The sequence below is a fragment of the Anas platyrhynchos genome, chromosome 2 (genome assembly GCF_047663525.1).
Source record: "Anas platyrhynchos isolate ZD024472 breed Pekin duck chromosome 2, IASCAAS_PekinDuck_T2T, whole genome shotgun sequence".
NCBI lineage: Eukaryota > Metazoa > Chordata > Aves > Anseriformes > Anatidae > Anas > Anas platyrhynchos.
Genome location: NC_092588.1, coordinates 115240898 through 115256642, shown reverse-complemented (window position 1 = coordinate 115256642; position 15745 = coordinate 115240898). Strand labels below are relative to the sequence as shown.

The window sequence follows — 15745 nt, the reverse complement described above, 5'->3', positions numbered from 1 at the left end:
AATGCCAATCCTCTTTCTTCATGAAAGAATTTACAGAATTCCACTGCATTTAATGATAACTTCTGATACTGAGAGCGAAATTTACCAGTTTGAACAAAGTAAACGAGTATTTTTCCTAATTAGTCACTGTGCATCAGTTTTGTGTTGACACAAGTATCACAGCTAGTGTCACAAGAAGCTAAAGTGGTTCTTTGCTTGCATTACAAACAAGTTAACAGAAAAAGTATTTGGGGAAGTCATTGCTACAATGACAGTGCTACCTACTTGTAGTGGGATATTTCATGGAGTAACCACAGGGATTTTCAAGTAACGTGGCAAATATGTGGGACAGGCCTGAAATTATGCATTAGGTAATCTTAATTAGCCTGTTTGTTGTCTCCTTAATTTTTTAAATGCACGTATTTAGGGCCCATGCTTTAAGTCAGCAATTTTAATTCTTCTTCACCTATCACCGTGTATAGACATTAAATTTGTCTATTATTTGTCTATTATTTTAGCACCCCCCAAAAAAAAAAAATTAGCTTTAAGAGCTTGAAAAGCGAAAATACGCTATTGAAGCAGACCGCCTTTGGCTGAGGGATTCAAGAAGCGTGCCATGATGTGCTGGGAGCCTTAATTAAAATGCTTAAAATTACAACGCTCCGTTAAATGCTCTTTATGAAACGACAAAGACTGATTTCGGTTTCTTCTGCTGCCTCGAAAAAAAAAAAAAAAAAACAAAGGGGGAGGCGGCAGGCCGTTAATCACGAGCTGTCGGCGACACTCAGTACTTCTCCTTGTCATGCGGCTTTTGGAGACCGGGTGCCAAGCCTACAATTAGAACATCTCGATTAGATTCGTGACCTTGGAGGGCTGAAGGCATTTTGTTTTGAGTGGCAACGTGCATCCCGTTTTACACGGGCTGCCCAAAAATATACAGCTGCCTCAGCGGAGGTGGGTACTGAAAGCCTTCCCCTGCCGCTGTGTCGGACTCGTGGCCTCAAGTAACGCTCATTTTGGGGTCTGGTGAAGACAGGGGAACGGGGAGCGTCTAAAAATGTGTCACAGTGCTTAGTGTTTCACATTTCCCCGCCGCTCTCCTCACGACAACCCCTTCAGCTCCGCTCCCCGCGGCTCGGGGCGGGCAGCGGCCGTTGTGGCGCCTCAGCGGCTCCCTCCCCACAGCCTCCGGGCCGCCCCCGGCCCTTCCGCCTGCGCGCTCCGCCCCGTCCGCTGCCTCCATCCCTCCCTCCCCTTCCCTCCTCCTCCCATTCCCTCCTCCTCCTTCTTCTTCCCTCCCTTCCTCCCTCCTTCCTCCGTCCCTGCCCCGCCGCCCGCGGAAGTGAGCGGAGCGGGGATGCGGCCGCGCCGCCCCCGGCCCCGGAGGTGAGCGGTGAGGCGAGGCTGGGAAGCTGCTGCTGCTGCTGCCACCACCAACACTGCCGCCACCGCCCGCTCCTTCCCTGCTCGCCCACCACCGCGGAGCCGCTCCCCGTCCCTCCCCGGGGATTTTTGGGGGCTATTTTTAGCTCCCCCGGCTCCCTCAGCCTGTGTGTGTGTGTGTGGGCACGGGGGGAGCGGCCTCGGCGGCGGCTGCGCCCTGCGCTGGGGCGGCACAGCGCGGCCTCGGGGCTGGCAGGGCCTTACCTTAGTGGCTTTTATTTTTTATTATTTTTTTTTTCCTTCCTTTAGCGCTGGTTTCTCTTGCAGATGTTGCTGCAGGTGGGGGCAGAGGGAGCAGTGTGATTGCCTGGGATCTTGGGGCATCTCTCTCTTCACCTTTCAGCTCCCCCGCCGCTGCTGGTGTCGCTAAAGACTTTAGTTAACTCTCTCGCCTCCCCGTTACGATTTCGATGGAAAATGAAGGTAAAGGTCTCCCCAGAGTCACTGACTTCATTGGAGCTAAGAGGAATTTTGCATGCAATGTGGTGACAACTCCGACCGGTGCGTGTGCATGGTTTCCCGTCCCGGGGGTTCGCAGGGTTTGCTCTGTGGCAGGGATTTTGTTCCGGGTTTCACCCCTGAAAGAGCTCTCGTTTGTCTCTGTTTGCACTGCTGCTCCTCCAGCTGATTGCCAGGCAGGTTTTATTCCCCCTTGAAAAACGTTCAGAGCATCTGTGGAGTGATTTAGCGAACGCTCCCTCTCGGCTGTATAGGATGTCAGTTGCTTGGCGTCTGCTGAGCCTGTGATTTCCCTGGAATTAATCTTTCACGGCCAAATTGAGGAGCATTAATTGCATCTTATGTTGAAATATTCCTGTGCATGATCTGTGTTTTTTAAAAAGCACTTAACCTTGCCTTCTTTACCGTTTTTTTTAATTAAAAAGTAGCTCTGAAGTTTGAAGTTCTGCCGTTTCAAAGATCTGGTATTAAATTGTAATCTTCATGCATTGCAAGAAGTTTATTTATTTTTACTAAGCTGCTCTAATATGCTTCCTCTTCATTGTCTAGTTTGCAAATGATGTAGTCCAGGAAGTTATTTCTTTTTTTCTGTGTTGGGTTTCAGGATATGCTCAGGGAACCTTGAAAGCCAATTTGCATTAGTGACTGTGAACATGACAATTTCCCTTTTTAGTTGACTGGGGATGTTGAAAATGTCTCTAATTTGTATATATGTGAGTGTGTGTATATATACATATGTATATAAACATATATATACATACATATGCTTATATATATATATACATACACATATATAAAATAGATGTAAGAAATGTAATCTCCCTCTCCCAATCTATGTCATTGTTATCCTTTGAATATATATGCATTTTTTTAAGTGGCTGCTGTATTTCCTTTGCTATAGGTTGATGTGAACCTCAGGAACTCCTTTTCCCCCATTCCCCCTGTTCTGTGAAGGGAGGTGCTTTTTAATAGCTTGTCTTGGTGGCCTGGGTTGCACCAGTGGGGTAGACTAATTAAATTGGCTTCTCTGGTTGGATGTTGTTCTGTTTTGAAATACGTTGTCTTCCGTGACTAAGAAGTTGTGGTTATTGTGAAATCCAACCTATGTTGGAAGCTATATGGGTTGTTACAATCTGGATTTTCAGAAGTTTCTTTTATTTAAAGAAATTAGATTTTTTTATTAACTCTCTTGATCATGTCTTCTAAGCAAATATTTGGAATAAAGAGCAGGGAACTAGTCTGATAGAAGTTCTGAAGTGTGTTTTGTGGAGGTGGGGACGTCTCTATCAGATTGATCTCTGTTTTGGGAGCTTAGTTAGCTGGCAGAAGTAGTGTCAGTGCCTTTTTATTTCAGCCACCGCATTGTAAATAAAAGACTTCTGAATGAGGAGCACTTGGTGGAGAAAGCAAAGCAGATGTAATGCCATTAAATAGAAAGACACTTAGGGTAAAAGTATGTCTGATGTTTGTGTGCCAAACCCTAAAGAGCAGGAAGACTTTTAATGCCTTTTAGTTCTATTACCAAAGAAATATGATATCATTGATGTAGTTTATAATCAAGTTACATATAGTAGAGTCTGGCCAATTCTAATTCTTCTGAATACTCGTAGTACAAAGATGTCATTTCTTGTTTTTCTTTTGGAATAAATATTTTATATTTAAAAAGGTGTGTATTTGTTTGACAGAAGCAACATAAAACATGGCTGTATCTAGGAGAAAAGTACTTTAAAAGATGATCTGACATGTATTTCAAAGGCAGAAATAAACGCTATGGTTTATTGAATGTTTTCAAAATGGTGCAGTTTCCTGGGGGTAGGAAGAAATCAGTACTAATAAAAGGATTGGGTTTATTCCCTTAACATTTGGGTGGCTTCCTCTCCGCTCTTTCCCCTCACCTCCACTGTCTCACAGTTGTGTTTCCAGACAGGCATATGTATTTATGACTGTCTACTGTCTGTATTAGTCCTCTTAGTATTTTTTAGCCTATTTTTTTTCTACCCATTTGACATTTTGAGCCAGCCATCAGATTTCATTTGGATTTTTTTTTCAGCACTCTTGAGAGGATCCTTAATGTATTTTCTGCAGGAGGTAGTTTGAACTGTAGAAGAAAGATTGCAGTAAGACAACATTTGCTTTCTGTTTATTTTTTTTCCAAGTTTGTGTTTTAAAGGTCTCCTTAGTTTAGATATTGAGCAAGGAATGGCGGATTTCTTTCTTTTCCTCTATTTGGAGCAACATTCGAGGTTAGGAAGGGATAATGTGTTTTTGGAAAACTGATGTTTTTGTCTCTTAATTCAATTTTCATAAACCATGTAGTATGTTTGCTCTAAGCTAGCTAATGCTTTGTCCCAAGACTTTGTGGTTTCTGTCTCTTGTATTGGGAAGAGTTAGTTAATTAAACTTCCTCTCAGATTCATGTATCTCACAGTAATTGGGAAGTGAATTTCCAGTCATAAGAAGGTTTTTGCTTTATTCAGTAAAACTGTGACTTAAAGGAGTGTTGTTTGTATTGGAAAGATAGAATTTTGTGACTTCTGATAAGTGGAGCTTTTTTTTTTTTTTTTGATTGTGGGCAGTTGAGAGAACTTGCAGATGTTTAGAGAAAATAAACGTGAGCGCAAAGTAGGCATTATGATTTTTTGGATCTCCCCATTGACATGTTTTGTCTGTTTTAAGTAATTTTCTATGATTGTAGTCAGACTTTTTTTCTTTTATCGCTATTTTTCAGATTGTGGCAAGTTCTTTGTCCCAGTGAGGATTGTCTTGTAGAAGACTGCGCTTTAGTTTAAAAAAAAAAAAAGGTACAGGTTATGTTACATCAACTCTGAGCCCTTTTGCTCTCAGGTCAGGCTGTGGTTACAAATACAAATTGTTAAATAAGAGCACTGTTTTGTTACCAAGGCCTTCTGCAGCATTTGTTCTCAGATCACTGTGTGCCTAGCAGAAGAGGTCAGGATAGCACTTTCCCACCTGTAGATTTTCCCAAAGTCATGTAGAACATTGGCACACCAATTCAGACCAGGCTCGCTGTAAGTAATAAAACCATCGCGATTCCAAAATCATTGTTTCGAGCCCTGGTTAATTTCAGCTGATCTTCACAGACTGTTAATTTCAACCTAGAGTCTCTCAGTGGTAGTTTCAAGATAGTTTTAATAACTGGATGAATCCTGAGATAAGTCAATGCATTTCTTTTCTCTGAAAAATGTGCTTTAGTTTGTCGCATCATGCTGAGATGACAAATGCGTCGTTTCTGTTTTTATTGTGTGCTTGAAGTGCAGTTGGTGTTCCTAATTAATTTCACGTGTGTTCCTTAAATGAGGAAAATAAGCTTTGTTGGAAGGCGAACAGATTTAAGATCAGTGAATGGTTTTTAGGGGCAGCGAGGTGGTAGCATCCTGGACTAGCTCACCATGGGCTAGGCACTTGTAAGGACTGGTGACAGGGCGGAGTACGCGCATGTGCAACTGAGGAGAAAGGGGGCAGAGTGTCTGTAGCAGCAGTGACTTGAAAACTATTTACGTTGTTCCAGAGGAGCATCGTTAATTATTCTTGAAAGTGATATCCAAAATAATGAGAATGAAATTTCTGGTGGAAAGCGTTAGAAATTCTGAAATGGACGTGGTGTTATCACAGCAGTTCACATGTCTTTTGATATGTAGATGATTTCTTAACTAAAAGGTGAGACAAGAATTTTGATGTTCATTGATTGCTGTTTGGTTACCATCTGTGCCTTGCCATGCAAAAATTAGAACCCAATACTTTACATTTATGTTGCCATAACAGTGACATCTCTCCTGCTTGACTTGGAGCATAAAGTGAGAGAAGAGGTTTTTGCCTTTCTTTTTTTTAAACCATGGTGTTTGGATCTTCACCGAAGACCAATCCTAGTTGATAATTTCACATTTGTTATGAGTTGTTTTAGTTATAGCCCTGCTAAATTAACAAAGCACGTGTTTTGCGTTAGAAATATAGATTTTCCTTTTCAATTGCTCAGTCAATGTCAGCTCTGAGTGCTGTGTAGTTGGCTGATGGTTCGTTACATAGTTTATAGTCTTTTCCTTCCTGTATTTTTTTTTTCCATACAGATAAACCAGAAGTACTAACCTATAGTAGTGTAGAAATGGTTTAACATGGGATCTGCTTGAGTTTGGATGCCACAGGACGTATGTTTAGTTATTTTGTTTGCTTCGGAGCTCCTTTATGTGGGGAGTCTATGGTATAATCTCTTAGTGAGTCATAAAAACAGTAGCGTAGCGAAAATTCAGACAGTTCTCAGTGTACCTAACTTAACAACAGAGGAGCAAGCATTTCCACTTGCTATTTTTTGGTGAACAGTCTGACAAGTGAGTGGCTATCTTGGGATGCAGTTCCACAGGACTGCATGATACGGTCTCGTTACTGCTGAGAGAAGATCCTGCTCACAGCTGTGCTCCTGCAGCATGTGCTGTGCTGGCTGTCATGGTTGTTGGGCTTGCCTGGCTTGCTAACTTGGCAGAAGGCTTGCCCAGTACTTCTTTTGCCATAGCCCCATGCTGGGCAGCTTTCTGCTGAAATAGGAGGTTGAACGGCCTCGTGGAGGGTCCAGTTATGTCAGGAATGGTCAGCATGTGAACCTCCACGAGGGACAAAGGAGTGAGACCTCCATCCACCTTTTGGCAGACCAGTGGATCAACTCAGTCCTTCCCATAGTCATAGCTCTGGTGTGTAAGACTGAGACATGCTGACATTAGCACTGCCCACTGTTTAAAAAATGGGGCACGTACTGCAATGCACTTGGAAAGGGATGATGGTGATTTTAGAAGGGGGGAAAAAAAAGTAATGAACTCATCAGTTTAATATAAATATAACTTATGTTCATCCATAGACCACAGTGGGATTTTGGAAGATTGGAATAAGTCAAAGATAAGTAGATTTGTTTTTTTTTTTTCAAGACCTGCTTTTGAGTTGTTGAAAAAGTTCAGGTCATAACTTATTGACACCGGGTGATACAGTTGACATATACACCATGGTTTCTAGCAGCTAGAAGGAATGATGAAGGTGCAGTGCAGAGAAGAGAAGGAAAATAGAAAACAATAGTCAAGGTATAAATTTGGGACAAGCATCTGTTTCTAGTTATTTGTTTTGCAAACGCTCTAAGTAATTAGGAGGGATAAGATGGATAATGGGTTAGCAGATGCAGGCTACAGAATCTGCTTTATAAAGGCTTTTAAAATATTTTTAAGCCATAAATTTTCTGCAGAACTTTTTTCCCGCATACATAATTCACCAGAAAGAACTTGGTGAATATAGCATTGCTGTTTTCTTGATGCTAATTATAAGAAACCTTATTATCATAAGTAGAGTAATTATGCAGTGAGTTATGTGTGCATTTTAAAAGGCATTGACACCAGCTTGGTCCTGAGAACTCTTTCAAACAATGAGCTTAGGATTATGTTTTGGCTTCTTTATTACAATTCTGTTTTGTCACATTATGAAGTAACTGCATAGCTGCCAGGGAGATAATCAACAATTAGGTCCTGAAGTTTCATTCATTGTTTTAAACAAATTTAAGATATAAAGTGGAGAACACATTTCGAGTTTTTGTTTAATTAAAATTATATGGCAACTACATCCCCACATATCATGGGTATGTTGGTAGTATCTCATGGGGTGCTAAAATCCTTTATTAGTTGTTGTCGAAGTGCCATCCTTCATTTTGGGAAGCTCAGCATTTCAGTGCTAGGAGATAGAAGCAGGATATTGGAGAGGAGCCACACGATCTTATTTCTAAGCTTAAATTTTCTCTTCTAGGAAGTTAGCAACTCTGGCAAGATTAATGACTGGTATTTCTACCCAAAGTCTTTTGGCCTTGAATTTCTAAAATGCCTCGTGTGAATCGGGATTGAAGCAGAGGCATATGCTGTTTGGAGTCAAGTGAGATACGGCCATCTGTGCTCTCCTGCTTGGGTGATGAGTTTCTGAACTGACCAAGTGCCATTACACAAACTTTGCTTTCATCAAGGCACAAGTGTTGTTTTGATGCATTGCAGAGAATCCTTGGGAGACTGTAGTTTTTGTTCTTCTGATTAATAAGTAATGAAAAACATATGAAACGTTCAAGCAGATCTTTCCAGTGTGCAAAGAGTTTTTCAAACGGGAAGAATTCAAGTTAAGGGTTTTCACCAAATACACGAGTAGTCAATGCGATCTTGGTAATTCTGGTGGCAGCTCGATGATTTGAGCAACCAGACTTTACATTCATTGTAGCACATCCAGTGTATACAGAAATGTTCCAAATGGTAAATCTCTTACAGTGATCGAATTCACGGTTTGAGTATTTGGCATTCTTTAAAGATTTGAATGCACTAAAGGAAAGTAAGGTGGTTTGGACAGAGGTGCTGTTGGGGGTTCAGTCTGAATGTTTCTTGCCACTGCTCACAAATGAATCAACAGCATTGCAGTCAGGTTAAGGTGCTGGTACTTTTGTGAAATATTTTCTCTAGCTAGAGAGCAGGCAGTTGTCATTCACAGGTCTTGCAAGATAACCACATGGAGCATATACTACAATTACAGAAAATTGCTGAGCTTTCTGAGCTGTTGTGCCGATATCCTCAGTCAAACTAAATGCCCTACTTTCCCTTCTGTATTTAAATAAAAGAAGACATTGTGAAACATCCTGAGAATAAAATGCACTTGAGGCTGGGGAGATGTATTTCTTGGGGAAGTGCTTTTGGAGAAGGTATTTTTAGTACTTAAATGTTTCTTCGAAATTTTTAGTGGTTTTGGTACTTAAAAATAGTTCTTGAGCTTTTATAGACTTCTGTAGAGTTAATCAGTTGGATATTAAATGGGCCATCTTAGTATTCATTATATTGCCTGAAGCAGATGGGGTAAGGGATAGAGAGGTCTTAAACATTTTACAGCTTTTAAAATTAGGCAGACCTTGATTTAGTGTTGGTATTCAGTTTTCTGTTGCTTAGTTGGTCCGAATTAGAGGCGTCGTGTACCAAGAAGTACAGTTCTGCTGTTATGGCTGGGTCTTGGCCTCAGCAACGGTCCTAAGCACCACTGAAATTGCATTCAACTACAGCACAGGCTTTGTCAGGCTCCTGGGGCTGCCTAGCAGGTTGTTCTCCTAATTTGGGTATTTATATTTCTTTGGTTATTGGGTGGTCTCAGTGCCAGGTCGAATATTGCCCTCTATCCGTGAAGTCATATGAAATAACACACAATAGCAAGGGGCTTGAAAACACGTGGTCTCCCAGGACAGAAATCTGCTCTGCAAGAACTCGTTAATATAAATTAGTATCTTGCTTTCCTTCTGGCCTTTTTAGAGACAGAACTTTTCTGTGTGCACTTCCTTTGATGTGGGGACTCCTGGTAAAATGTTTAAACTAAATACTGTTGAATAGGAGCAATTTTTTTTCAGAGTGTTGGAATACAGGGCTGCTACAGCTGTTTCCCCAGAAGTGAAAAATTGTCACACTTTCAGAAAAGATTCCACTCAAATGAATATAGTACACAGCAACTTCAAAGCCTTCAAAAAATATTTCCTATCCTGAGCAAACAGTGCCTGGTGGAAAACAAGTGGCTCATTAGTCTGCAGACTTCAACCTTTTGGAGGTGAGAAGGGAAAGCTTTTTGCAGGGGTGAGTGAAATACATGTTTTGCCAATTGGTCGTGATTATTTGTGTGCTGAAGGAGCACTGCAATGCACTTGTTGCTCTTCGAAAGCAGCACTATTTCCAGCAGAGGTATTTGAGCCCAATATTCTGACCAGGTTCTTTTAGATTTTCCATGTGTGGGTGGTGTCTTTTTTTTGTATTAAATGTACGAATTTGAAGGTATTTGAGGTTACGTAGGATTTCTGTTTTAGCAGTGATACAAAATATACGGAAAACACAGCACAAATGTAAGTTGCAATTACAATACACAATTAAATCACAATACCAGTGTGATTGCCCTTCCTGGCCTTGTGGTATGCTCACCATCACCATGTTGGGCATCCCCAGTCACTCAGAAGGAATGATTGTGTGTTAAAACCATCTCAAGCCCATTTCTTTCTTAGAGATTTTTTGTTAGGTCAATTGTCATACTCCTTGTTGGGCTGGGCCACTTATGTCCCCTGTCCCCTGCCACCCCATGCATGCCATGTTGACTCAGGGAGATATTCAAGCTTTTAACAAGCTAAGGTAGAAACGTGCTGCCAGTTGATCGACTCAACTGTGATATAGGCAGTTGATCCACTCAGTTGGTGCAGCCCTTTATCTAAAACAAAGACCACTTTCCTGTCACCTCTTTGTTTTTGATAAAGTCAGCTTTCTTTGTAAGAGCTGTGGTCAGTCACACCCTACATTATTTCCTGAGCTTCATGGGCATATTGCTCTTGCCCATGTCTGCTTCCATTATAGGGGTTCTTGATTAGTCACGGTTATTTGAGTAGTTTTCATCTCTAAATTTACAGGTTTCTGAGTCCTTATTAGAGAAATTGCTAATTGAGAATACAGGAAAATACTGGTCTCCATGACTCTACCATACACGAGGTACAACCAGCTGTGTCAGTGCAGTCTGCATAGATGAAGCCTCCCTGAATATAACTTCCAATTTTGTCCACGTAATTAAAATACAGATAAATTAGTTTTAAAAGACAAGAACAAGGCACTGCAAATTATATTTACTTCATCAAGGTATGCTTGTAGTTTGTCTGCATGTATGGTTCCTGAGCTTTATTTACCAATTCCTAATTATTTATTAAATCTGTATCTACCATGCTCAGCTATTTCTACCTGCTTCTTACATCAGTACAACTGCTGAATTCCTCTGGAGACTTGATTCCTGCTAAGATCTGGAGGAATTTCACAGCAGGAGTTGCATCATAGTCACGACCACACTCGATATTGCTTGTTCCAAAGCAGTCTGAGGACTCTGAACGTGCTCCTCTGTGCCCAGCCTCCCATTCTGGAGTCCTGCTATATGCACCTGAGGTTTTTGCTTCTTGGCATGTAGTTGGTCTTGGACTTACTATTGAGCATACCTAATGTTCGTTTTTTTTTTTTTTTAACCTGGGTTTTTGCTGTGTCTTGCTGTCACTTGGCCATGGTTCTGTGACTGGGGCCACTTTTGAGGCTGCAGGAGCACCTTGGCTTCCAGAAAAATTGCGGAGGCGAAGACTGTAGAAACATTTAGTGAAACATTTTTAAGGTCATTACTAGAAAATGGCTCTGTGATATCACAGTTGTGATACTGAGCAGTGACTCATTTAAACTGAGTTCGAAGGTGGCTAAAAGATGGTCAGAGATCTGAATCTCCAAAACCTCTAGGTACTGTGTGCTAATGAGCAGGAGAAGACATTGCATGAATACTTTGTACCTGGTGGAACTGACAGAAGAGTATGTCCATTCTGGGTGGTATGTTTGTCCTTAATGGTATGTTTCGCAGCCAGGAGTCTTTGCCTAGCAGGAATTGTTTCCAAAGTCTCTATCCACGCACACGGAGACTCGTGCCTCTGTGCTCATTGGTAGCGAGTTGTTCTCTAGCCCTGTGAGCTTTCAGGGGGCCAGACTGCAAAAGAGGTGAGCACTTATTTTATTATGTTATCATGGGCACAGACGTCTACATAAAGCTGCTTCTGTTCCTGACGCTCAGTTCCACCAGGTGATTTAGACCCTGAATTCTGCTCTTTGTCACAGTACCGATCTACTTGTCATCGTCATCCTCTGCACCTGGCTCTGAATTGTACTTACCTGGAGAACATGCTTACCCGAATCTGAGCTTTCCAAACTTTTGGGGTTATATCACTTACAATTTGATCATATAGAATATTCAGGAAAACGGATGTTTCTCGTTTTCAGTGTTCAATGAAACACTTTCTTATTATATTGTTAAACATTTACTATTTTTTTTTTCAGTGGGGGGGGAAAGGTAAATCAAAAATAGAAGCTGATTAATGATGCACGGTGGGCAAGGAGGAACAGTGTACACTGAAGTGCTGACTCTTTCTGCATCCCAATAAGAACAGCACAAACATTTGACATAAAACCCAGAAAAGGTGATACTATGGTGTAAAATCATATATCCTTTCTGATGCTGGAGCCCTGAGGTGATGTGGTTTTGGATGGCCCTTTGGTCAGGGCACGGCACACTGCAGAACTTGTCTGCTCTCAGGTCATTAGTACTCGTATGGGGTTTCGCTTGCAATACAAATGCAGCTAATAGCATTCAGGCCTGGAATGTGAATTGAGCTTTAGAGAGTCTGTTGGACAACATGCTGTAATGCCCTTATTTTGGCAATACAGCTGCAGTTCCTGATCTGGTGCACGTAATGTTTCAAGTGGAAAAGACAACACTGATTGGATAGGTGCAGGCTGAGTGAATGAGCTGTTCAGACGGATAGGAAGACTCAGAAGGAGGTGATAGGTATGGTTCACAGGCAAATACTGGAAGGTGTGTTGAGCCAGTGCTTCCAGTCATCTTCTTCCATTTCTGGTTGTACTGCAGGCTTCCCAGGAACTGGTTGTCTCAACCTGCCATTTGCCAGAGAGACTTCTCATGGGGTATCCTAAACTGTCCTTTCCAAGAGAAGAGTCCCCAAATCCAGATGCATTCCTTTCTGTTGTGTTTCTGACAGAAGGTTTCAAAGAAAGAATCATCATTTCTTTCTAATTACCACAGCTAGGTTTTCTTTGTTTTATAAACATCTTGGTTTTGTTTTTCTTTCATTTTCTCGGTTCTGAGTAGTTTCGCTTTTATATCTCCTTTGCATTTCGTATTTGTAGGTCAATTAAGTAACTGCGTATAACATTTGAAGGACTTTGTATTAGCTAATTAGCTAAAGTGTTTTGGTCACAAGATTATCTCAAAATAGATTTTGTTGTGAGAGTGCTCTACAAATTTTTTTAGATTGCTCGCAGTTAATGTAGGTCCTGCCGTTTACATTCCCTGAGCATCTAGAGCTAAAATTTCCCTTTTACCTTTTTTTTTAAAGAAGTATCTCGTTGTCAGTGAGCCCTGCTGATTGGTAATGGACTGTTCCTGCTAAGCTGCTCCACCGAGTGATGGAGGTAGGATGTTGGCACTTGACAATAAGTGGAGGTAGAAAGAAGGTAGGCAGAATCGTGGTAGCGTCTGAGGAGGAAGAATTTCTTCGTGCTACTGTTAACTGGTCAGACAAATTACAGGTTTCCCTTTGGAGCAAACAGGAAGGAACTCTGAATTTCCAGTAATGTAAACCTTCCAGATTAACTTGCGTTAGTTTTGATAAACATGCTTTAGTCACAGTTCTGTGGTCACAAGATTGATGTGTGTTTCTTGCCATAGAAATGGTGGTGTGTATGTTGGAAGTGCTCCAGGAAATGTCCCTCCTGTGGCAGCTGCTTTTTTTTTTTTTTTTTTTTTTTTTACTAGCTTATATTCTGCTTCTTTGTTCCCTGGTAGGTTTAGCTGTGAATGGGGAAGGGAAAGCTGTAATCATTGCTCCAAAAACTTCACCTATATGCTGTCTAACTGATATAAAAGAATAGGCCAGTGTCATTTTTTAGCCCTATTATCCGTATGAAAACTTTGCCTGCAATGGCAAAAAGTTCTGAAGTGTTTTAAGATACCAACTGCTGGATGTTTGAACACGAATTACATCATAGGATGGGAAGAGATCTTACTGTATGTGGTGGGCTGACCCCTGTAATATAGAAGGCTGTGGTTTTTAGGGTAAGCTGCTGTTGGATGTGCTAACAGGTGTTGCAGAAGCACAGGCATCCAGCCTGCAGGTCTGGGCACCAGTGCAAAGGACTATTGAGTACTTGCTGACACTGCTAAATAAGAAAGCTTTCTTTTCAAGTAAAGGCAAAAATACTTGTTTGAATGTGGTTATTATGTCCCAGCAGATGGCAAGTGCTTTTTCCAACTTTTTTTTGACTTAAATCTGTCAATGTAACCCACTCCATTGAAGGGAACAGTGATCGGTTTCTCATTGGCTAAGTAATTGAATTTAATTGGTGGCAAAGTGTTGGATATATCGTTATTTTCTGAACTGTAATTGTAGTTTAATCTACCCAGAGATTGTAGAGTTTTTTGAGAAGTGAGATGAGGGATCCATCCAGAACTGTCTTATCATAAGTAATTTTGTCCTAGAGAAAAGAGCTGGCTATAAAAAGACTCTGAGCCTTTGTTTTGCTAATCCTTTACCAAATTTTCTCTGTAGATTTTTTTTTTCATGGCCTAAAGGTTCTACAATGTTCTCCCTAGGAGTGGGAGATGTTTTGAATGCAACGCACATTTAAAATCAGAGGCTTTTTGAGCCTGTCACAAAAATGTTGTAAAAATAGGCTCTGTTAGCACAATTCTACTGTTCTACCGAAGGTTAATTTGGATGAAACCCCTGTATTTTAACATATGTGTTTAAGGATACTTAACTTTTTAAGATATCTTTAAAGAGCTTGTTACTAGACATTCTGCCATCCCAATCGATTCCCTAATACTAGGGACATGATGAGGTGTGTCCCTTTTTCGGAGCTGGTATTTGAGTCTACCAGCCACAATACTTGCTACAGAGCAAAAAAAAATCTCAGCACTAAAATTTGTAATGGCTGTTAGTTATTTTCTGCCTAGTCTTACTGGGAAAGTGTGGTTGCTCAGTGTTTTTGTTGAGTGATCTTCGACAAAAGTGTGTGTTTGTGGATTTGTTTTGAAATAGCATTTAGGCTTAATTGTTTCCAGCTCTAAATTCTGGCGTTCGGTAACTAGATACTATGTTCATGGCATTACATTCAATGAAAATCAAAAGCTAGCACTTAGGAGAGGAAACTGTAAAGAAAAGAACATGAGTTCTTCAGTAGTGTTGTATCAAAGAGGGGAGATCGTGGCAAAATTCTTGGTAAATGTTTGGTTTAAGGAAGTGTGTGAGCCAAGAAAACTGAAACAGCAGGAAGGTTAAAATCCAAAGGAAATTGACTGTAAACTTTAAAGTATGAAAAGTCACAATTTCCAATGGCAATTTCCTGAGAATTGAATTGTTTAAACTTAATGTTGGTTCATGTGCAGAGGCTTAGCAGCTTTAACTGTGTGTGTTTTTAATAGCAGAATAGGGGAGTTCGTCTGTATTTGTAGCCCCCAAATAGGCACGATACATACTGAAGGTTCTGCAAGGCAGATTTGAATGCACGTGTTTCTTTCTAGGACTCTTGTGAGCATAAAGTGCTTCATGGACACTGCTCAAAGCAGTGTCACACCTAACCAAAGCTGCATGTCTGCATGGAAGACTGAATGGCTGTGATGTTGCATCTCTTCCCATGATGAAGTTTTACTTAGTGAGCTGAACATGTATGCCAAAGAGTGTGTGTGTGTGTATGTATATATATATATATATATTTTTTTTTTTTTTTTTTCTTTTAAGGCTGAGAGTTGTAATGCCCATATTCTTCTGAACTGAAACACCTTTTTTCCTGCTGCAGTTACGGCCAGCTTATGTTGCTCTAATGTGGTTCTGCTTTGAAGAGGGATCTGAGAAGCCTTAGGCTGCAGGGCAAATGTTTGCCAATCTGGTGCAGAGTAGTGAAACCTTGCTGCTGCAAGGGTTTGTTACCATTTGTTGGGTTTCTTGTTTTTGGTAAGCATTGAATTTTGGTGTCTTTATGACTCATATAGAGACCCATTGTTAGGAATAGAATTACATTCCGATTTTTTTTTCTGATGTCAAAAGCAGTTAGTAAGGTTTTTTTAACGTACTATAAATACATATCAAGTGTTGGAAAAGAAAAAGCATGATATTTTGAGCCATGTCTGAAACATTTTTGCAAATACATATTATGCAGTATAATAATGTGTATCACCATCATTTTTAATGAAGACCTACATCAGTGTACATACGTAAGATTTCAGTAAGTACCTACTA

General features: G+C 40.7%; 1 protein-coding gene across 3 annotated transcripts in view; it reads left to right on the top strand.

Moving 5' to 3' along the window:
- The first annotated feature begins 1232 nt into the window (after positions 1-1232).
- ATP2C1 (ATPase secretory pathway Ca2+ transporting 1) overlaps positions 1233-15745 on the top strand; it is a 49839-nt gene continuing 35326 nt past the window's right edge. The window contains exon 1 of one of the 3 annotated variants that reach the window (XM_038173800.2): positions 1233-1365. Coding sequence is in view for 1 of the 3 variants with exons in the window: in XM_072033427.1 (XP_071889528.1) it covers positions 1840-1845 (6 nt within the window). In the remaining 2 variants the exon portion in view is untranslated. Of the gene's footprint in view, positions 1366-1704; positions 1924-15745 lie in introns of those variants that run through there. The other 2 variants (XM_072033427.1, XM_027451140.3) reach the window with 2 other exon arrangements.